At 34.2% G+C, this 25,733-nt stretch overlaps 1 protein-coding gene and 1 long non-coding RNA gene across 2 annotated transcripts; one reads left to right on the forward strand and one right to left on the reverse strand.

The window, feature by feature from the left end:
• Positions 1-2,039: 2,039 nt before the first annotated feature.
• Positions 2,040-2,749, reverse strand: LOC107943093 (glycine-rich protein 5). Its single transcript, XM_016876823.2, has one exon. The coding sequence runs from the start codon at positions 2,623-2,625 to the stop codon at positions 2,302-2,304; it is 324 nt and encodes a 107-aa protein (XP_016732312.1). The 5' UTR covers positions 2,626-2,749; the 3' UTR covers positions 2,040-2,301.
• Positions 2,750-4,151: 1,402 nt separating this feature from the next.
• On the forward strand, positions 4,152-25,356 carry LOC107948142 (uncharacterized). Its single transcript, XR_001697251.2, has 3 exons — positions 4,152-4,390; positions 24,045-24,129; positions 24,967-25,356. It is a non-coding gene; the product is annotated as an uncharacterized lncRNA (long non-coding RNA).
• Positions 25,357-25,733: the final 377 nt, after the last annotated feature.

The raw sequence follows: 25,733 nt of genomic DNA on the forward strand, positions 1-25,733 counted from the left end.
TGCTGATTTAATTTTCAGTTACCTTAGAAGAATTAAACATGCACTGATTAAGTACTGAGTCCATTAATTGCAATTTCAATCCGTTTAAACAATTAATTCTTTAGTTATCTAAACAATTATAATGCCAGATAACCTAAGCATGATTTTACTTAATCAAGCATTTCACTGAGGCCTATAACAACATAAACACTAATTTAATAATTCAAGTAGGCAAAATATAATCAACCCAACACGAATTAAATTCAAGATAAATTGATTAAAATAACCATTTCAACAACAATATTTTTCATAGATACGCTCATTATAAAAATAACAGAAATAAAAAAGAAAGGGAACAGAAAGCAAATCCAGTGTTTCTCTGCAGCTTGACTGTTGCTCCATTCTTAGTCTCCGTTGTCTTCACCGAGGAAGGCTTTTATGAATCCTTGATTGCAGCCCAAGATGGCTGAAGAGCACCTCTTTCTCAAGAGAGGAAATCGGCACAAGAGGAGGGGCAAATGGGATGGAAAAATGGAGAGGAAACTTTGAGAGAAGTGAAGAGAGGATAAGAGAATGTTGTGGAATGAGGGATGTTGAGGGATGCTTTGAAATGGGAAGCATAGGGTGGCTTTTATAGCTGAATATGGCTGCCAAAAATAGCAAATTCAGCAGCCAAGAGAGCCGTCCCATGGCCGGCCACACACATGGCAAGGTTGAAGCTTTCAACCTTGCTAAAAATAGGCTGGGGCAAATCTACAAAGCCTAAAATAAAGGTGGGGTTTGAACGTAATTTGGAGGTTTTTCAAGGGCCTTTTTGCAAGCATATTTTATCAGCTAATTTTCTGATTTGGGTCAGCCAATGGAGAGTTCTGGTCAGCCCAATTAGTGGCTGGTTCGGCTCACTCCATTCGGTTCAACCAGTGCGGTTCACTAGGCTCTTTCTTCATAATTAATTAAAATTAATTCATTTAACCTAAATTAAATAGGAAATAAATTAAAATTAATTTAATTATGAATTAATACACATTTCTGGACCGTCTTTGGCTGGAAATTAATTGGCCTCGATACTTCAAATTACTCTCGGTTTAGTTCTTCTCGCAGTGTTCACCGGGCCCTTTTTCTCCAATTGTGTAATTCTGTCAAAAATAACCAAATTTAATCAAAATTAACTATAAAATTAATTAAAATTCATATTTTTTCATATTTTTAACATAATTTAATTATTTTATAATATTTAATTATTTTTCGACAAGAATTTAACCGGAATAGCCTGGTTTTAAGTTAAAAAGGGTATGAAAAAGTATATAAATTTTTGTGTTTCCAATCGCACAAAGATAATTCTGCTGCTTTTTCTTGGAGACTTCCTCCATATGGTTGGTTAAAACTCAATGTATGCGGTATAGCGATAGAGGACAAAGCGGGGTGTGGAGGTATTTTGAGAGATTTGGAGGGGATTGCTAGAGGGTTATTCTATGGTGCTGCAGATTCATATGTTGTTGAGGAAGCTGAGATTGGAGCGGTGAAAATGGCTCTCGAAGTGTTTGCATCTATAAACTGGAAGTCTTCTAATTCACTAGTAATTGAAGTTGGCTCTTCGGTGGTGTTCTCTTGGTGTATCAATAAGGGGTTGAGACCTTGGTCGCTTCAGACAACTTTTTCAAAAATTGAATATGCTAAGCGTAAGGTTGGAACCATTGTCTTCTCTTTGGTGAATAGGAATGGTAATGACATGACGTTCTCATTGGCTTTGGCGGGTGTGAATCTGACACAAGTGTTTAAAATAGGTGGTGATTTTTGCTTTGTTTAGTGTTTTATTATTGCTGGAACTAGGCTTTTAATTTTTCTGCATAAATTTTCTTATTTGGATTCTGCTCTGTTTTGTTCCTGACAACAAAGTAGTGTGAATGAAGCGAAAAATAAATATATCAAATAAAGATTTTAAATTTATATGTAAGTAAATAATAAGCTTATTGATGACAAAACTTTTTCTCATCCATGCATGTTGTTAACTGGCTGGTCCGAGACACATATGTGTATATATAAATATATATCAATCAGTCTAACTTGTCAAAATCAATTTATTTACCTTAAGTCGGCTACAAAACCACGACAATGAAGGATTACAAAACAAAAGAAAACACGACACAAAAAAAATAAAGATGGACCTATCACATAACCCATAACACAGGACAACATTTCACACTCTAGAGCAACATTAATATTACTCTTTAACGTAAGTTAGACTAGTTGCTTTAAAATTTAAACCCCTCCAGCAAAGTTCAAGAAACTAGTTGCTTTAAAATTTTAACCATCCAGCAAAGTTCAAGGAAAGTGGACGACACCAGGCGCATTGCCAATGCCAACACCACCTTCATTTCCACCACCAGCGCCAGGCCCACCTCCATACCCAACACCTACCATGGCGCCCATCCCACCTGTACCACCAAGGCCAGTCATACCACCAACACTCCCAACTCCACCCATTGGCATGCCATTTGAACCCATGCCAGAGTAGCCGCCAATGCCACCGTATGTGAGGAGGTTCTTTTGGTCATTGAGACCAGCAGCATCGCTAGGCACATTCCTTGCAGTAGCTTGAACCACTACTAGAGCAAGAACAAGCACAACATTCAAGTACTTGGCCATATATGATATTTAACTATAATAAGTAGAAGAATTGAAACTCTTAACTCAGTAGATCACTCTATGATGTCTTGCCTCTGTGGTTGAGGAGGATCTCCTTTTATAGGACAAAGTAGATAGCTATAGTTAGATGGGAGAGCATTGTGGGAATTCAATGGAGTTTAATGTGAGCGCTAAGTATTTGGTGCCTCAGTCTAAATGTTTCTCTTTTGAGATTGAACGCGCTTTATTTTCTCAATCATTACAATTTTGGTTATTATTTAGGTATTATGTAAAAATATAATAATAAATAATAGTCATAAATTAGTTGGCAAAATTAATAAATTTTGGTGGTAATAAATTGTTAATTAGGTGGATTCTTTTAATTTATTACAGCTGTGAATTGTAGTTGTAGTTGAGCAATAATATATGATAGCCATATGTAAACATCTACCATTCGCTAACTCATTGTATTTCTATCTTCCTAAGCTCTCTCATTCACTATTGTGTTCGTGCATCTATATGTAGTCATTTAGATCAAAATGTTCTTTTACAAATTTATTAATTTAATTAAGCATTTTTACGAAAGATGAAATATTTAAATATTACAAACGAATTTAATATGATGATACATTTAAAAATCTAATTAAAAATATAAAACATGTAATCATTTCTTTTAACTCTTTGTGACCCATCCTAAATAAAAAATATATTTATTCATGATCAAGTAAGCTTAAGTGAAATTGCAAAATATGGGCATCATAATTTTCTTTAAAGAGTGTGGAATTCAAATTTAATAGGTTATGTGTAGATTGGGTTTTAATTTAATTGGTATGAGTATTATTGTCGATACAGGAGGACGTTGATTTGAGTAAGGTAAAGTGAATTATCCTCCTATTTATGAGTTGAGGAGAAATTATGGGTAATTCTAAATATTATATATAATAAAAAAAATAAGCTAAGTATAAGGCAAAATCAATTCTCAGTCATGATGAGTAACTCAAAATAGCTAGGATTTATTAGTAATAATATGTAATCCATATCTAATATAAAATTATATTTGGGAGTTATTGAAATTAATAGGATAATTTAGGTGTTTTAAAATAGTAATAAGGGAAATATAGATGTTTTGAAAAAAATATTAATTAAATATCTATAATTTTATAATCTCTATTAAACTTTGAATTAAATAAAAAATAGGAATAAATATGGATACTTTAGGCAAAATAAAATTTTATGAATTATGTTTTTTTTTAAATTTTAAAATTATTAGTTTTATTACCTATTTTCTATCTTTATCTAATAAAATATAAAACCAAGCATTAAGAGAGTTTTACATAATAAAATAGAATCAAACTGGATATCTCCTTTATATATTTTTTTTTTGTGAAAGATCAATTGGGCTTTTATAAAATACTAAAACAGAAATACATAAAAAGATAGTCACCCATCATGGGCTAAGACCCAAAGAAAGAAGCAAATAAACTTGAAGAAATAAAGAATCAGGCCCCTAAACTAAAGGAAAATTCAAAAAAAAAAAAAGAAAACTTAATTGATTGTCCTGTCAATCACCACAGCTGGATGCCATTATTCCTTGTCTTTTCATTTCAATTCACCGTTCCAGCTTTTATGATACCAGTTCCCAAAACTTATCTTTTTACTTTTGCTATCAATTTCTTTGAAAACCTCTCTAGTCTCTTTCATCTCGTCTCTTCTGCTCTCAACTTGGCTGCCTTAATCTACGATTTTCCTTCTCGCGACGAGCATGGCCTGGGTCCTCCCCTTGCAGGTAATATCCTACTCCCCTCTTCAAGGCTTCTTTGACAAGGAAATGAGCATAACCATTTTCTGATCTAGGGATAAAATGAAACTCGATATTCTGAAAATATGTCTTTTTGCTTTGGATGTCTCTGATGAGCGCTCCTATAATCGATTTGTCTGGATCTTTTGTTTGGCATTTCTTTATCACTGTTTTTGAGTCCCCCACTATTTGTAAACTGTTAAAACCCATGGAAATGGCTAACTGCACCCCTTATAACCCTACATGTGCTTTCGTTGCGAATGGTGTCGGTATATCTGAGTGGATAACTGTTTTGGAACCAAGATCTCACCCCTCTCATCACGTATTGCCAAACCCGAAGTTGATCTGAAGGATCTCTTGTCAAAAGCCGCATCAAAGAAGGCTGTAACGCCTCATACCCGAGACCGTCGCCGGAGTCGAACACGAGGTGTTAATAGACTTAATTCATTACTTAAACAACTCAAACAATTTATTTTTAAAATTTTCAGTCAAGCTAACAATCTGCGTCATAGTCGCTTAAAAATTCATATATCGAGTTACGAAACTTGAAATTTAATTTCGTAAATTTTCGTTGAAACTATACTCATATATATATTTACTAATTTTTTTATAGAATTTTTGGTCGAGCAAATTAGTAAAGTTTATTAGTTAAAGTCTCTCCTGTTTCAGAGTTTGGCTACTCTGACTTCTGTGTATTACGAATCAAATATCTCCCTGTACAGAGTTTCAATGACTATATCGTTTGCTTCTAATAAAACTAGACTCAATAAGGAATCTGTACATATAAATTATGACTTATAATTATCTTTGAACAATTTATGGTGAATTTCCAAAGTCAGAACAGGAGATCCAGAAATTGCTCTGGCCCTGTTTCACAAAAATTTAAACATCTCATAAAATATAACTCATATACCTATTTTGTTCCATTCATATGAAAATAGACTAATAATTCTTCAATTCCATATATTATTCATCATCTAATTATAATTCTACTATTTTTAGTGATTTTTCAAACTCACGTCACTGCTGTTGTCTGAATCTATTTTATGGTAAATTTTACCTATTTCATGGTTTCCATGGATTAGCTAGCAATTTAGCGTACATAATATCAAATATGATCATTATTAGCCATTCCAATGCCTAATCATTACCAAGCATTTCCATACCACTTAATAACCATATTATAAGACCATATACACAAAATGATTATAATGTTATACATGCCATACTCAAAATATACAAGTCATTATGCCAAGATGGTATACGGATAGTGTGAGCGTGCCGCCGACCGTTTTCGATTTTCGAGCTGGCTTGTCAACACTACAAGGAATGAAAAGGAGGGAGTAAACATAAATACTTAGTAAGTTCACATGCAAATAGCAAGTAACATAACTATATAAGCAAACATAAAATATCATTTACATAATCATCACCGAGACATTCATATCACATTTTCATTTATCATCTTACCATATTTTTGTTATATCGAGTTTTCAACCCAAGGGTTAAGTACACACCTGTTCAAAGTATTCATTTCACAACACTTACCAATACATTCCTTTCATCTCGAGTATTCCTCCGCTTGAGTAAAATTTTACCTGTTGAACACATCGGAATATAATTCGGATACATGGAAAGTTTGCACATAAGTGCCACATATGTAGCCAAGCTACTATGTAACCCGCCCATAAGCTAACTCGAACTCAACTCAACGAGCTCGGGCATTCTCATTTACAAGTGAACTCGGACTCAACTCAACGAGCTCGGATGCCTAGTTACATCTCTCGAACTCAGACTTAACTTAACGAGTTCGGACATTCGCATCCATAAGTGAACTCGGACTCAACTCAACGAGCTCGGATGCCTAGTTACATCTCTCGAACTCGGACTCAACTCAACGAGTTCGGACATTCGCATCCATAAGTGAACTCGGACTCAACTCAACGAGTTCGGATGCTCAAATATCCTAGTGACATGTCACTTGTATCCTAATCCATTCTTAAGGTTCAACGGGACCTTTTTCCCAATCATGTGTCTCAACTATCTTCTATGGAATGCCGATACCGATACTCGGTAGTATTTCACATTTTTCAAGTATATCACACAATTTGACATATTATCAAACAATTATCACGAGTATAATATTTCATAATAATTATCATATCATTTAAATAACATAAAAACATTTAAAATAATAACTATGTTACCAACATTTACATATGAACTTACCTCGTATGCGAAAATGGCTACTTTTACCATTTCGTCCACAACTTGGTATTTTCCCCATTTTAGCCCGAATTTCAGTTTTCCTTGTTCTATCATTTAAAATATAGTCTAATTAGGACTCACATTATTCAAATTGACCTAAAATCATATTTTGGCAAAATTATAATTTTGTCCTTAAACTTTTGCATATTTACACTTTTGCCTCAAAGCTCGTAAATTAAACTTCAGCCTATTTTCTTATGTTTTATGACATGCTGATCATTTTTTCCTTATATGGCAACATCAAATTCTCACTCTAACATGTACTTGTGACTATTAGGTATTTTTACCGATTAAGCCATTTTGCTAGTTTTTACTTAAAATCGAGTAGCACAAGTTGTCTAACATAATTTAAAACCTCATATTCTATCATAAAACACCAAAATACACAAATTTCACCTATGGTTATTTTTCCAAATATAAACCCTAGGTTAAATTATTGCTAGCATAAGCTTAATCGAGCTACCGGGACTCTAAAAACGTAAAGAACTTGAAAAACGGGGCTAAAATGGACTTACAATCGAGCTTGGAAGCTTGAAAAATCCTAGCCATGGTTTCTCCTTGCTATATTCGGCCATGGGTTTGAAGATGAGCAAAATTGGCTTTTAATTTTGTATTTTAATTCATTTTACCCCTAAATGATTAAAATGCCCTTACTACTAAACTTTCCAAAAATTTCATCCATGTCCAATTTTTGTCCATAGACTTAGAAATTGGTAAAATTTCTATTTAAGACCTCCTAATTAATATTTCAAAACAATTTCATACTAGAAACTTTTAGAATGTAAGTTTTACAAATTATTCGATTTAGTCTCTAATTTCAATTTAAGCACTTTACGCATAAAATTTCTTCACGAAATTTTCACACAATCATGCAATCATATCATAGACCTCAAAATAATCATAAAATAATTATTTTTATCTCAATTTTGTGGTCACGAAACCATTATTCCGACTAGGCCCAAAATAAGGATATTACAACTCTCCCCCCTTTAGGGATTTTCGTCCCCGAAAATCTTACCAGAAAAGTGGTCTTCACTTAGATTCTTCAATTTCATATTCGATGCTGAAGAACTTTCACTCAGGCGGTGCCTCCAATATATCTCATTAATTTCTCATATATTCTGAAAGTTTACGAACTGATCTCTTAATTGTTCTTAAATTTTCAACCCTTCTCCGTTTCCCTTGTTATCTTGACATAAAACCAGATCTCAATTTGGTTAATGGAGATTAGAATTCCAAGAAATTCAACAATCAAAAAGACCAGAAATTCTACGAATCTGATGAGTAGGAATTCATTCAATACCGATATGATTTATAGATCTCGCCAAACATTTAATAATAGGATACATCACATTTTCCTCTTTCAGCTATGGAAATAATTCTAATATGGCCTCAAGAATAATCCTTCTCATTTCCATCCCAATATCAACACTAACAAGGATAATTTTGATAGATCCCAATGCTCGGCTTTAACCCCTTTAACAACTCCGATTTTATGTGACATCAAATGCTCTAAACTATCACATTACCTCACTGTCTTGAAACACATCACAATTCATACAACAGTACATTACTGAAAGTCAGGAAGTATTTGCTCAATGTAGACTAGTCTAGTTCAGACGCTTCGGTTACCGATATTCTCATCTATCCGAACTCTGTCAACATGTAATAAACTTTTCAGCTTTCACAAGACGAAAACCTTATCATTCGTAGTGACTTTAACTAATATCCAACTCTTTTTAATAAATATACACTTCTCATTCAGACTATTTACTCTTTTATCAGTACAAAATAAAATTCTATTATCAGACTTGAGAAAAATAATCCTGACATAATTGTCACATGAAATCTTTCAAATAAATAATTCACCATACCGACTGAAACTCGCGCTTTTTATCACTTATGCATTTATTGATGTCAAATCCTTACACAAAATAGAAAAATCCCAATAGTAAAATCACCACATTACTAAGATCAAATTAGAAGTATAGTCATATTTGACATGATTATCACGAGCTGAAGAATGCACTTCGAACATGAGTCATAATTGACAAATTATGGAACAAAGATAACAAGAAAACAGAATAAAAAAATCCAGAGTAAAGAGATCCAGGATAAAGAAACCCAAGATACGATACTATGCCGGAGAATCCAAAACCAAACTCATAGAGAAAATACAGAATACCCCGATAATTCTTCAAAGAAAGAAAGTCCAAAAGAAAAAAATCATTTAATCCCACTGGAATAAAATATAACAAGAACAATATATCTTCCCATACATATATATCAGATGAAGCATCAAGTAGAAGAAACAGAAACATAATATCTTATGTATTCTCTCATCAATTCTTATCAGACGAAATGAAATAGAAAACCCGATGAAATAGAGCAATATAAATTATAAACCAGTCAAACTACCAATGCTTTCATCCAACACCAGAATTAGAAGATATTCCCATATAACAAGAATTTCTTCAGAAGATCAATAGCCATAGAAATATTTCTGAGAACGGGTAAACACATAGAACATCTCAAAAGAGACTGCTGAATCTGTCTAGTCATAACTATCACACTCAGATAGTTCACATGTCAAATATCATTTCCCCAACTAGTTCTGCCATCACAAATTTCATATTAAACCATTCACTAAAGAAGGCTAGTTCTGAATAAATTTCGATTTACACTTTTCTCGACCCTGCACCTGAGTAATTCGATTTACCAAAGAGAATTCCTTCTCTAATTGGGATAGTGCATAACTCCAATAATCTTTACGTCAATCCGATACTTTACTGGCTCTGACTTTACTTATCAGCTCATTTTCAATCTCTGATCATACTTATAATTATTCTATCACTAAACTCTTTGGGTTCTCAACCGGAAACTTATTCAATACAAATCTCATGAAATTCCATTATAAGTACCACTTCGGTAAGGGGGAGGGGTTGTAGGACCTCTGACTCGACTTTCTTATACATACACATATGACATAACTCCCATCATCATAGCAACATCATCAAAATCATGTCATTCATTCAGGCAATGCAACATTCATGTTGGCTTACACAAATTTTCCTATTGTCCATTTAGACAATATACTTATGCATACATTCTATGTTTTCTAGATAGCTTTACTTATCCATTCATTTAATTAAATTAAGTCATGCTTATGACATCATATAAGACCAAACAAACATAGATATTTGCATCACAATCACAACTTTCATTTCATGCATCATCATGTACATATCATTACAATCATATAATTCAGTCCAACAATTTAACATCGATAAGTTCATTTCATTATAATCCTTTATCTCATAAAAATTGTATATCATTAACATTCATCAACATTCAACGTCCAATCGAGACAAGGACATTTTCATTCGTATCATGATATTATGACCTTTATTCATACCTCTACTACTTTCTATTTATTCCGTTCATCTTATCAAGTAAGCCACATACACTACATCGTATGAGCATTAAGCAAATATGAATATTTATCACATATGTATCATAAACTTTTATTCATATTTTTCTGAACCGAGATTTATCATAATCTTAATTTTACTCAAATACCTTCACATAACATTAAACATGGTCGGCGCAGCTCGGTTGGAGAGTACCCTGTCTAAATAAGACGGTACTCATACGCGTCGGAAGACATCACACTATCACAGATTAGTGACATGTATAGCTAAACTTTTACACATGCTAGGTTACTCTGAGAACCGACTAAACCTACTTCGATACCACCAAATGTAACGCCCCGTACCCGAGACTGTCACTGAAGTCGAACACGAGGTGTTAATAGACTTAATTCATTACTTAAATAGCTCAAACAATTTATTTTTAAAATTTTCAGTCAAGCTAACAATCTGCGTCATAGTCGCTTAAAAATTTATATCTCGAGTTACGAAACTCAAAATCCAATTCTGTACATTTTCCCTAAAACTAGACTCATATATATATTTACTAATTTTTTTATAGAATTTTTGGTCGAGCAAATTAGTACAGTTTATTAGTTAAAGTCTCCCTTGTTTCAGAGTTTGGCTGCTCTGACCTCTGTGTATTACGAATCAAATATCTCCCTGTACAGAGTTTCAATGACTATACCGTTTGCTTCTAATAAAACTAGACTCAATAAGGAATCTGTACATATAAATTATGACTTATAATTATCTTTGAACAATTTATGGTGAATTTCCAAAGTCAGAACAGGGGATCCAGAAATTGCTCTGGCCCTGTTTCACAAAAATTTAAACATCTCATAAAATATAACTCATATACCTGTTTTGTTCCATCCATATGAAAATAGACTCATAATTCTTCAATTCCATATATTATTCATCATCTAATTGTATCTCTACTATTTTTAGTGATTTTTCAGACTCACATCATTGCTACTGTCTGAATCTATTTTATGGTAAAATTTACCTATTTCATGGTTTCCATGGATTAGCTAGCAATTTAGCATACATAACACCAAATATGATCATGATTAGCCATTCCAATGGTTAATCATTACCAAGTATTTCCATACCACTCAATAACCATATCATAAAACCATATACACAAAATGATTATAATGCTATACATACCATACTCAAAATATACAAGCCATTATGCCAAGATGGTATACGGATAGTGTGAGCGTGCTGCCGACCGTTTCCGATTTCCAAGTTGGCTTGTCAACACTACAAGGAATGAAAAGGAGGGAGTAAGCATAAATGCTTAGTAAGTTCACATGCAAATAGCAAGTAACATAACTATATAAGCAAACATAAAACATCATTTGCATAATCATCACCGAGACATTCATATCACATTTTCATTTATCATCTTACCATATTGTTGTTATATCGAGTTTTCAACCCGAGGGTTAAGTACATACCTGTTCAAAGTATTCATTTCACAACACTTACCAATACGTCCCTTTCATCTCGAGTATTCCTCCGCTTGAGTAAAATTTTACCCGTTGAACACATCGGAATATAATTCGGATACATGGAAAGTTTGCACATAAGTGCCACATATGTAGCCAAGCTACTATGTAACCCGCCCATAAGCGAACTCGGACTCAACCCAACGAGCTCGGGCGTTCGCATCCACAAGTGAACTCGGACTCAACCCAACGAGCTCGGGCGTTCGCATCCACAAGTGAACTCGGACTCAATTCAATGAGCTCGGATGCCTAGTTACATCTCTCGAACTCGGACTCAACTCAACGAGTTCGAACATTCGCATCTATAAGTGAACTCGGACTCAACTCAACGAGTTCGGATGCCTAGTTACATCTCTCGAACTCGGACTCAACTCAACGAGTTCGGACATTCGCATCCATAAGTGAACTCGGACTCAACTCAACGAGTTCGGATGCCCAAATATCCTAGTGACATGTCACTTGTATCCTAATTCATTCCTAAGGTTCAACGGGACCTTTTTCCCAATCATGTGTCTCAATCATCTTCTACGGAATGCCGATACCGATACTCGATAGTATTTCACATTTTCCAAGTATATCACACAATTTGACATATTATCAAACAATTATCACGAGTACAATATTTCATAATAATTATCATATCATTTAAATAACATAACAACATTTAAAATAATAACTATGTTACCAACATTTACATATGAACTTAACCTCGTATGCGAAAATGGCTACTTTTACCATTTCGTCCACAACTTGGTATTTTCCTCATTTTAGCCCGAATTTCAGTTTTCCTTGCTCTATCATTTAAAATATAGTCTAATTAGGACTCACATTATTCAAATTGACCCAAAATCATATTTTGGCAAAATTATAGTTTTGCCCCTAAACTTTTGCATATTTACACTTTTGCCCCAAAGCTCGTAAATTAAACTTCAGCCTATTTTCTTATGTTTTATGACATGCTGATCATTTTTTCCTTATATGGCAACATCAAATTCTCACTCTAACATGTACTTGTGACTATTAGGTATTTTTACCGATTAAGCCATTTTGCTAGTTTTTACTTAAAACCGAGTAGCACAAGTTGTCTAACATAATTTAAAACCTCATATTCTATCATAAAACACCAAAATACACAAATTTCACCTATGGTTATTTTTTCAAATATAAACCCTAGGTTAAATTATTGTTAGCATAAGCTTAATCGAGCTACCGGGACTCCAAAAATGTAAAGAACTTGAAAAACGGGGCTAAAATGGACTTACAATCGAGCTTGGAAGCTTGAAAAACCCTAGCCATGGTTTCTCCTTGCTATATTCGGCCATGGGGTTGAAGATGAGCAAAATTGGCTTTTAATTTTGTATTTTAATTCATTTTAGCCCTAAATGACCAAAATGCCCTTACTACTACTAAACTTTCTAAAAATTCCATCCATGTCCAATTTTTGTCCATAGACTTAGAAATTGGTAAAATTACTATTTAAGACCTCATTAATATTTCAAAACAATTTCATACTAGAAACTTCTAGAATGCAAGTTTTACAAATTATTCGATTTAGTCCCTAATTTCAATTTAAGCACTTTATGCATAAAATTTCTTCACGAAATTTTCACACAATCATGCAATCATATCATAGACCTCAAAATAATCATAAAATAATTATTTCTGTCTCGGATTTTGTGGTCACGAAACCACTATTTCGACTAGGCCCAAAATCAGGATATTACAAAGACAGTGACCTTTGTGCTTCTTGCTGTATGTTCATGACCTTTACCAACTTTTAAAGTAAGTTTTTTCTATTCTACTCCATTCAACTCTAAAATGTAGCTTATGACTTGATTCGAGATATCTCTGCCTGTAGAGTTCTTTCTTTCATAAATTAACTGATTTTTGTATGTCCAGATTGTCCATAGACCACAACATAAGAGTCGACATTGCTCAATATTTCCTTGTCTAAAAACCCAAGTAAGCCACTCCCAGATACTGTTAAGATCATTATTACATACCCAAGCAAGATTTAAATTTCACCACACATCTATTGCTGTAGGACAGTACCGAAAGATATGATTGCTGTCTTCTTCAAGGGTGTGACATCTGGGACAAATAGCTACTGTGACCACTTTTTTATTCTTTAGATTTGATTGAGTAAGAATATAGTTCCATGAAATTCTCCAATTTGTAATTTTAATTTTTGGAGGGAGATGTAAATTCCATAATTTCCTATAGAAATCTCTAGTCTCGGTCTATAAATAATTATTACTAGGATCCGAATTAGCCCCCTATAATAGTTTATAGGCACTCTTGACTGAGAATTCTTCTGATGATTCCTCTCGCCATACTTGGAAGTCTTCATAAGTTGTCTTTGCCAGAGGGATTTGCAGTATTTTCCTTGCAACATCCGCATTAAAGGTACTAATGACTAATTTTGTATTCCAAGTTCTGCTAGCTGGATCAATCAAATCTGATACTGTCTTATATTTTCATTACTAGTCTTATTTTGTAACCCGTCTATTTCAGCTCTCGATATCCATAAGTCACTCAAACGGAAATACGATCCCCCGTGCCAACCCTCCAACATAATCCTTTCTCCAAGATTCCTTTTGCTACCCAGACACTCTTCCAGGTAAGCGAAGGTAAATTTCCTAATTGCGCATTGAAGAAATCCGTACTTGGATAATACTTTGCCTTTAAAACACGACTAAGCAAAGAATTAGGAAAATTAATAAGATGCCACCCTTGTTTGGCTAATAACGCAATATTAAATTTATCGAGATTTCGAAAGCCTAATCCACCATCTTCTTTTAAAGAACATAAATCTTTCCAAGTACACCAATGAATGCCTTTCTTATCTCGATTTTTCTGCCAACAGAATTTTACAAAAATGCCTTCTATTGCTCCACATAGAGATTTAGGGAGTAAGAAACATGCCATAGTATAGGTTGGAATAGCTTAAAGAATGGCCTTTATAAATACCTCTTTTCCGCATTGAGAAAGATGTTTAACACTCCAGCTCTCAATCTATTCTTTAATTCTATCCTTCAAAATTTGAAATGCCATCTTCTTTCTTCTATCCGCCATGTTAGGAAGACCAAGGTATCTTTCCGGGTTATTTGAACTTCATACACCAAGAATCCTTGAAATTGTTGTTTTGGCCTTCTCTTGTATATTAGAACTAAAGAAAACTGTAGATTTGCCAAAACTATAGATTTTCCATAGTTGACGCATTGACCAGAACAATTCCCGTATTTAATCAAAATCCGCTTAAGTGATTGAGCTCCTCTTTTTGTAGCCTCCCTAAACAGTATGCAGTCATCTGCAAATAATAAGTATGAGACCTGCGGACTACTTTTGCTTGCCTTGACCCTTCTAAGTATGTTTCCCCTCATAGCCAATCGTATTAGACTCGAAAGACCTTCTCCACAAAATAAGAAAAGAAATGAACTCAAAGGGTCACCCTGTCTTAAGCCCCTTATAGGGCGAAAGCTATCTCCTACATGACCATTAAAATTCACCGAATAAGAAACTGTAGAAAGACATTTCATTAAAGAGTCAACCCAGCCTAGATCAAAACCCATTCTTTTCATAATTTCTTCGATAAAAAATCATTCTACTCTATCATACGCTTTACTCATATCTAATTTTGCCGCCATAACTCCTTTTTTCCCCGTCTTCTTCTATTTTAAAGTATGAAGGATTTCATAGGCCAGCAATACATTATCCGAAATCAATCTCCCTGGTACAAACACACTTTATGCAAGATCTATGCATTTATCAATGATAATTCGGAGACAATTTGCGATGACCTTAGCTATCAACTTGTAAAACACATTACATAGGCTAATAGGTCTGAAATGAATGATGCTAGAAGGATTTGGGATTTTTGGTATTAATATGACATTAGTTTTATTAATTAAACTGATATCCATACCTCTATTTAGAATTTGTAGACAAAAGGATTCACATCTTCCCCAATGATTTGCCAACATTTCTAGTAGAATAAAGCCAGAAATTCATCTTCTCTTGGCGCTTTCGTTAGACCTGATTTGGATAAGGCCTCTCAAATTTCCTCCTTTGTATATCTCTCCATCAGTCGATAATTATCCTCTTCGGAAATACAACAATCAATTCCTGACAAGAGGTGCTCGCAATTTCCTCTCCTTCTAGCTGCAAACAGATTCTGAAAATAAGCTCTAACAATTGCTTCCATTTCCCAAACCTCATTTGTTTCCTTACCATCCTCATATTTCATTTTGAGAATGATATTTCTTCGTCGTTGTTGTGTTGCTTGATTATGAAAAAATGTGGTATTTCTATCTCTATACTGCAACTAGTTAACTCTCGCCCTCTGTTCCCAATATCGTTCATCCTTCTCTATCTCAAAATTAAGTTGAATCTTTGTATCAATAAGTTCTGCCAAATTGTCATCATTCCTTTTCGATTCTAGCAGTTCAACCAATCTGGCAGTTAGCACCTTCTTTTTTGCTTTTTTGCTATGTCTAATTTGACTAGCCCATCTAACCAGCCCTTCCCTTACCCTTTCCAATTTCAGTAGCAAATCCCCTGTTGAATTTTCCCAAATACGTTTTACCTCCTCACCAAATGAATCCTCTAAGACCCACAAAGCTTCAAACTTGAAATTCCTTCTATGGCGCTCATTATCTTTTTTTCTGTAGTAATAAGTAGTGGGCAATGGTTTGAAAAAGAATGTGGAAGGTGTTGAATTGTAGCCTCAGGGAATAAAGATATCCAACCCTCAGTAGCAACTCCCCTATCTAGACGTTCTTGAATATTCGTTTCTGGTAGATTCCCTATTTCCCAAGTGAACCACTTCCCAGTATAGCCCACATCAAATAAATGACAATCTGCCAATATAGTACGAAAAGAAACTATACGTCTCTCCTCTTGAGATAAGCCTCCCTTCTTTTCATGACCATACATAATTTTATTGAAATCCCCACAAACTAACTATGGGAGCTCATCATCATTATTCAAGTTTCCGAGAAGATCCCACGATTTGCACCTATCTTGTAAACAAGGAGAGCCATAAAACCCTGTAAATCTCCACTTGTTACATCAGCATTATCCTCAACATGCACATCAATATGTCTTTTTGAGAAACTTTTAAGAATGATTGTATTATCATCATACCATGCCAGATAAAAACCTCTTCTAGATCCACATGCTTCTACATCAATACCATCATGCAAGCCACAACTCCTTCGTATTCTTTCCATCTGATTTCTATTTATTTTAGTCTCCATGAAGAACATTTGGGGATTATAAAACTTCAGCGAGTACCGAAGTTTTCGTATTGTCCGTGGATTCCCCAGAGCACAAACATTCCAACTTAAGATTTTCATTGTTGCCAGTCGACTTGCCTTTTGGCAGCCACCGATATGAAAAGATTGCTATTCACCATGCTCCTATCCCTGCTAGTCAAACTAGTAGCTTTATTACTAGCAATATATACTTCAGAATCTCCTCTTTGCCTCTTTTTTTCCTTCTTCTCCTATTAAAATCCCTTCCTCTGCATCATGTTCCATAGCAAATTGATTTTTATCAACTGGTTGTTTTCCCCTTCTTTTAGAAATAGTAGACAAGTTTCCTTCCAAATTAAACCCTAAAATGGGATAAAAAAAAGCCCACTTCTAGGGTTATCTATCGCACCCCAAGATCTATAATCAAATGGCCTACTTCTGTCGAAATGACTTCCCCTTATTTCTTCTTCATCCTCACGTAGCCAGACATTGTTTTGTGCTTGAACTCTTCTTGTTTGTGCTCTTATCGAAAGATCCCAGCCCATTTTAGTAGTCTCGACTCCTAATGCCATTCTTGCCTCACAAAAGGAGTTACTGTGTCCCAAACGACCACAATAAAAACAAAAGAATGTTAATCTTTCATATTTGAATCTGACATGATCTGTTTACATAGAACAAAACTTATTTTTTCCTCTTTAAAGGATATCTTACGTCCAATTGAATTCTAACTCGTAAAAAATTCAGGTATCCTTTTCCCATATTAGAACCATCATACTCCATAAAAGTACCAATGAAATCACCTAATTGCTTTGCTAAAACCTCAGAAAAGAAACCTGGAGGAATATCATGAATATGAACCCAAAAAGGCGATAAAACTAAAGGGACCTTTAATGGATCTTCCCCCTACTTCAAAGCATGTAAAAGCAGTAGATGATTATTGAATGTCTAGGGAAAGCCTTTCAAAACCCTTTCCATATCCATACTATGAAGAAATTGAAACAGAAATATTTTTCCCCAAGATCCAAAATTCGAACACCTCTGACCGGATGCCACAGATTTGCCATCGTACTCTTCATAACAGAAAAGTGGATAACACTGGCTGATCGAAAATACCCTACCAAACGAAATTCTTTATTCTTCCCTCTCTAGAATCGAAAAAGACGGTATTTGTAAAATCGCCTCTTCTTCTTCATTGAGAGTTAACCCAGCAAAATTAGATTCCATGGAAACGAATTAGATCTCATACAATTGAGAGAATAATTGAGTAAATTCTGACTTTCAAAAGAAACACCGCCACAAAAGAACAAAATAAACCTAAACCCTGTCAGAGAAGACAAACAGAAACGTGCTAGGGTAGCAGACTAGTTCTCTCCTTTATAAATTTTAACTTTTAAATTAATTAATTAATTATAATTTAAATATTATTTATGGATATCTATTTTGCTTTTATATTCAAAATTATTTTCCTGTTACATAGTTTCATTCTCTTATAAAAATACCATAAAATCTCTTATACTATGCCACGGATTGCAATTTAGTTTCTTTATTGAAAATTTAGGCAAATTAGTCTTGTATGTTAGATGAATGAGCAAAACAACCCCTTATTAAATTGCATCGTTAAATGTTTGTTTTGGTGTTTATATATAAGGCATAATAACAAATCTAGCCCTCAACTTTTACACATTTATTCAATTTGACCCATACTATTTTATTGGAAGTAAATTAAAAAAATTTTAAACTAATAAGGCTAAAGGGTCAAAAAGCCTTAGTATCAAATTAAAAAAAATCAATTAATCCCTCTTAAAATATTAACATTATTAAAAAATCATGTAAATTATAAAAAAATTATATATACATATAGATTTTAAAATTATATAATATTTATTAAAAATAATAGTACCGAGCCATTAAAATCTAATAGTTACAAGATTTAAAAAAAAAAATTTAACCCTACTCTTTTATTAGATCGATATAATTATTTTTAATAAAAAATTATAATTTTAAAATATATAAATTTTTTATAAATTTTGTTTATAATTTTTTATGATGTTTTAATAATTTTTAAATTTTAAAAGGGCTTAATTGATTTTTTTAATTGTTACTAAGGCCTTTTTATAACACCCCTAACCCGTATCCGTCGTCGGAATAAGGTTGCGAGGTAATACCGAACAATACACATCATTCACATACATAATATAAACATTTATGCATTCATATATAAAATTCCTTCAAATCATTCACGTTGTCCATTATAAGACTTTACGAGACCTTAAAACATGCTTAGAAGTGGTTTAGGACTAACTGATAACATTTGCAAAGTTTGAGAAACTTAGGAAAATTTTCAACATTAAAGGGTCACACGCCCGTGTTAACAGGCCGTGTGCCTCACACGGCTACCAGACACGCCCGTGTTACATGCTGTGTGATTATAACATCCCGAAATAGGGCTTAGTCGAAATAGTGGTTTCGGGGCCACAAATCTGACAAAAATATTAATTTTATGATTATTATGAGGCCTAGAATATGAATATATGCATGTGTTAAAGTTTCATGAAGAAAATCTAAGTATAAAATGTCCAATTGGAAATTAGGGACTATATTGAATAAATTGTAAAACTTGATTTCTAGAAGCAATTCGTATGAAATATCTTTAGATTATGAATTAGAAGGTCTTGGAGAGCAATTTACCCAAATTCTAAATTTTTGGACAAAAAAGGGCTTGCATGGTTAAAATTTTAAAGAAAGGGCATGAAGGCATTTTGGTCATTTGGCTTTTTAATGAAATAAAATGGGAAAAATCAAGCCAAAATCAGTCATTTTCTTCCCCATAGCTGCTAAAATTCTCTTGTCACCATAGCTAGGGTTTCAATGTAACACCCCAATCCCGTATTCGTCGCCGGAATAGATAAAGGGGCATTACCAGTCTTGAAACTCATATCAGAACAGTAAAATTTTTTTTTTGAACATTCCTTTAGATAAGTACTAGAGACAGTCAGGGATACAATTTAAACTTCTATAAGTACACATTCAAAAGATGTCATTTTCGCATGGCTTATATACATTAACCAAAATATCCTCTCACTACTAGTCTATTCTATACATGCCATAAGATAATCCAAAACGTAGCAGTACCAAACAATGGATAGTGATAGTGTGACTAGTTGCTGATGATCCCCGAGCTTGTAGCTTCGCAATGAGATCTATAAAATAGAGAAAACAAAGTAAACGGAGTAAGCATTACGATGCTTAGTAAGTTTTAAGCAGTGACAACAGATAACAATCAAATTATAACATAGTTCATATTTTTATTTCACTCTTCCTTCGGGCATACCATCCCTTTACCGAATATGCATATCTCATCATATACAATAGGCAGATAAACTTTCACATAAAAGTGAGCTCATGTGACATAGATATATTGTATGATTTCACATATCCTCTCACACTGATCCGAAGTCACATAATCATAGGAATAGTCTCATAGATTGCTCTCATATGCATCACATAACTACCTTATGATTTAGTTCAAATCAAGCTCACATATAAACTTGGAGTACATACCTGCTTAACCTTTCGCGTTGAATATATTTATATGCAATTCTTATTACGGAGTCTTATAGCTCTAACCTCTACTCGGATTATCGGCGAGACCTTTAGCTCAGACGAAATCTCCACATGAAGTTATCGGGTCTTACCCGGACAAAATCTCCACACGTAGTCATCGGGTCTTACTCGGACAAAATCTCCACACGTAGTCATCGGGTCTTACCCGGAATATATTTCCAAGTTTCATGTACATTTAATCACATGTTACAACATTCACATCGACTGTCATATTTGTAGTTCATTTGCCTCATCCAAAAATCTAATAATACACCTTTCACCGTTTGTCATTTGGCCACAATATACACATCTCGTACATATCTCACATTAGCCATTTGGCTTTACCACATATCCATCTCATACACGTTTCGCATTAGCCATTCAGCCTTACCACATATTCATGTTCACATTCATCACATTGGCCATTCGGCCTTATCTCATATATGCATGTTCACATTCATCACATTGGCTATTCGGCCTTATCACACATACGCATGTTCACGTTCATCACATTGGCCATTCGGCCTTATCACACATACGCATGTTCACATTCATCACATTGGCCATTCGGCCTTATCACGCATATATATATACAGGTTCACATTCATCACATTGGCCATTCGGCCTTATCACGCATACGCATGTTCACATTCATCACATTAGCGATTCGGCCTTATCACACATATATATACGGGTTCACATTCATCACATTGGCCATTCGGCCTTATCACACATAAGCATGTTCACATCCATCACATAAAATCCTAAATCAAAATATAAATTTTCATGTATTCACATCACAATTATCCAAATATACTTCACATACCACATATACTTTCACGTATACACACAGTCTTGGCTGAATCTACATCTATCATTTTCCAATATCACAATTTAGAATTCACGTATGGGTTTAATCAATAGCTCATGAGCAACTAAAACAAGTTTATCAAGGTTTACAACATAATCTCAAATTCAGCACAAGCTATTTTTCCTGAGCAATAGTCACTAAATTATTTATAACTGGAGCTACAAAACTCCAAATCACTTTCCGTTAATTTTTCCTGAATATAGACTCGTATATATTCCATCCATAAAATTTCCAGAATTTTAGGTTTGGCCAATCAATACCAGATTTTTCTTAAAGTTTCCCCTGTTTCACTGTTTGACTAATCTGACCACTCTTCACTATGAATCAAATTTCTCATTTTACAGAATTCAAAATGTGTTGTATTTGATTTCATTTGAAACTAGACTCATTAAGGAGTCTAAGCATATAAATTTTATCTTATAACCATTTTTTTACAATTTATAATGATTTTCTAAAAACCGAATAGGGGATTTAGGAGTCATTCTGACACCGTCTCACACAACTTTAAATATCTCTTTATAGGAAATTTCTTTGCTCACAAGGTCTCTTTTATAAGAAACTAAACTAATTAAGCCTTGATTACATATTTTATGCAGCCTATAATTCCACACCAACAATTTATAGTGATTTTCTAAAATCACATTACTGCTGCTGTCCAAAGCAAATTATTACAATTTGTTCTTAAATTTCCAAGTCCAAACACTTATGAACTTACCATTTGAGTTTAAGACATATCATGGCCACATCATATCTTATTAAATCAACTCATTATGTCCTATTATGATTGAATTCACTGAACGTTTAATCACTTAAAACTTACCTCGGATGTTGTCGAACGATTTCGGCGGCTATTCGATCACTTTTTCCTTTCCTTTATCCAACTTTGGTCCTCTAAGCTCTTGAGCTAATTCAAACAAATTTAACTTATTAAAGTCTCATTATGCTAGCTTATGGTTGAATGTACAACATCAATCTATGCATTCATTCGTGTGGCCGAACATGCATGTCTATGTTGAGGCCGATTGCATACTTAATACATTCTACAAGTATGGTCACTTGTATTGACCAAATACCATTTTGTTTCAAGTTCAAAACTTGGCTAATACACATATATGCACTATTAAAACATCCTCTCCATTCCATCAATTCAACACATGCATTACTCATTAATATACAAAATTATATTCGGCCTTAGCACACCTCTTGCTGGCTGAATTTTTTCTCCATCTAGCAACATTTTATGTACTATGCTGAACCAAAAAGATCAAACGCCTAGCTTAATCATTTCCAAAACACTTAACCGGCCTTTGACCAAGACTTTAAACAAAGTCCATGTTCGGCTATCACACATATGGGCATTATTAGTTCAAAGTTTTAACAAGATTAATTTCTTTGATCTTAACCTAAATGACAACCCCCATTGTTCATCTAGATTTAGCATGAAACAAACACCAACCAAGAAAACAACACCCATGGCCGAGTATCATCTTCATCACATAGCAAGATTTAAACCATAGGCTAGGTAGAACTCAAACTAACATAAAAAATATGCATGAATCTCATGGAACAACATCAAACTTACCTTAACCTAGCTACAAGCATGGCCGAATCTCTTCAACATTTCCTCCTCCTAAACACCAACCAACCGAACATGAAGCAAGAACTCCTTCCTTCTTCCTTAGAATTTTCAGCCAAAAGAAATGAAAGTGGATGAACAAATTTTCTTTTTTTTTCTTTTCTTCACTCACGGCAATGGGGGGGACAATCACACACATCCTTTCTTTTCTTTTTTTTTTGTTTCTCATTCTACTAACACTAATATTTTATTGCCCATGCCATTTATTTTATTAATCCTTACATAATGCACTACCCCAACATGTTTATGACATGTTTTTAGCCATAACATCTTGTCCACCCATGCTCATGGCCGGCCACTACATATTAGGGGGGAAAATTGACATGCAAGTCCTCCCTTTCGATTACATGCACTATTAGGTCCTTGTAGATTAGCCTATCACATTTCAAAAATGTCACCCATAAGTCTTTTTGACTAAATTCACATGCAATTTACTAAATCGAAGCCTAAAACTTTCACACATTCATATTCACATATTTTAGACAATAATTATCATATTCAAATAATTTGGTGACTCAGTTTAGCGGTCCCGAAACCGCTTTCCGACTAGGGTCACTTTAGGGATGTCACATTCAAGCTTTCCAAACTCAATAGTAAGTGCTCCCAAGCCCCGTTTTTAGTGTTCTTTGTATTTTTGAAATCTTGGTAGCTTGCTCTCTCCATTTCTACCCATATTTCATGCTAGGGTTCATGTTTAAAAATTTACCCATGCATGATTTTCTTGTATTTTGATAGATTATGGAGGAATATGAAATATTAATTTGTGTTAAATATCTTTTCCTAGTTGATTTTCATGAGAAAACCTTATAGGGACTATTTTGCAAAAGATATAAATGTGTGGTAGAAATGAGAAAATAATGGATAATGTGGGCTACCGTAAGAAGGAAAGGTGTTTAGTTAGGCTTGGGTAAGATAAAAAGTGCATGTGTTTCATTATACGAGCCTAGGGATTAAATCGTAAAAATGTGAAGGGTTAGGGGCAAAACGATCATTTAGACCGGAGGTAGATATTAAACTTGAAATGTATAATGTGGAGTATTAATGAGTTAATTTTGCTGTTATAGACCCCGAGGAACAAATTTCGGAGGTCGACCGTGGTAAACGTAAGGTTTCGGAATAGCCGAAACATATCTCTGAAACGAATACCAGGTAAGTTCGAATAACTTAAAGTAAACCCCTAATATGCATTATTGAATGATTTATGAATACATGATGATTGCATTTATTATTAGTAAGAAATATCATGGAAATGTATATTTGATGGTAACATGTGAAAAATGTCTCGGATGAGGTTGACAAAGGGAATTCGATGGATAAACCCTCATTGATATGTGTAAAGAGATCCTACATGTGTTGCAGTAAGGATTTAGCCCGGACGGGTAATCCGTGATCTCAAGTATGGAAAGGATCTAGCCCGGACGGGTGTTCCTTGAATGATCGAGCCTCCCGAAGAATATATGTGCATTGAGGATTTAGCTCGGACGGGTAATCCTATTAGGGTCTGAATTTAGCCTAGATTGGTAATTCAGATCCGAGCTCATTAAGGGTGTTTGTGACTATAAAGGATTTAGCCTGGACTGGTAATCTCGACATCACCTTATGAGTTTATGATATGGGGGATTCAGCCTGGACTGGTAATCCTACCCTGAGATGTGAGGTTCGCGGGAGTGCATATATGTGAAATAATCATTCGTAAGAATTGACGGATAATGGGTATTCCATCGAGATTTCCTAGAAACTCAACGGGATTAATATGACGTACGTCAATAAGATGATGAATGATGAGCTCATCTACATAAATTACATGATGCTTTGTTATGTGATTAACTCATTGATTGAGTGCATGTGATAGGAAATCATTTCATAATTGATGATTTCATGATTTAAGTGTGGATGTATGCTAATTACTCGGTAAGTTTACTTTCCGGTTATTCGAGCTTACTAAGCATGAAAATGCTTACCCCCTCTCTTTTTCCTATTTTATAGAGCTCGAGGACTCATAAGGATTGGAAGACGGTTGGAGAAGCAACACACTATCAACTAGTTAAGCTTTGGTATAAAGACACTTCTATTTTGTTAATGGCATGTATAGAGCTTTCAGTATTTTTTCATATGTGTCATTTGAATTGCCAAATGGAGGCATGTAAAGATGTATTCATCTTTTTGTATAAGGCCATGGAAATTGGCATAATTGAAAGTAGGCTATGACTTGTCTTTATATGCATGTTTATGTTCTTATATGATGGGTTGCTACAATTGGCAATGAGTTCAAAAACGAGCCAAATTTTGAATGTGCTACAACAACATAAGAACCCATAACTACTAGATGAGAAATAACCTTTTTGTATGAAACCAATGATATGAGGTTTTCATACAACTAACTTCATCAAGATCATTTACAAGTGTATAATCATGTTTTACTTTGAATTTGGTATCTATAAGAAGAAGAAGAAGTAGAAAGGGGTGACAAAAGGCTTGGAAAATAGCCTATTAAGATCCATATGGTTAGACACACGGGCTTGTGTCTAGGCCGCGTGTGACACACTATCTATCCCCATGGGCGTATGGTATGGTCGTGTGTCCCCTGCATCTAAATCTTTAAGTCAAATTAGCACATAGGTATGACACACGGGTATGTGTCTTGGCCGTGTTAATTTAACAGAATGCTCAAGTTTTGGACACGGGTTGAGCCCACGGGCGTGTCTTGGCCGTGCCTAAAAGTCAGTATTGCCCACGGGTTAGAGGCATAGACG

Source organism: Gossypium hirsutum, chromosome A07 (assembly GCF_007990345.1).
Source record: "Gossypium hirsutum isolate 1008001.06 chromosome A07, Gossypium_hirsutum_v2.1, whole genome shotgun sequence".
NCBI lineage: Eukaryota > Viridiplantae > Streptophyta > Magnoliopsida > Malvales > Malvaceae > Gossypium > Gossypium hirsutum.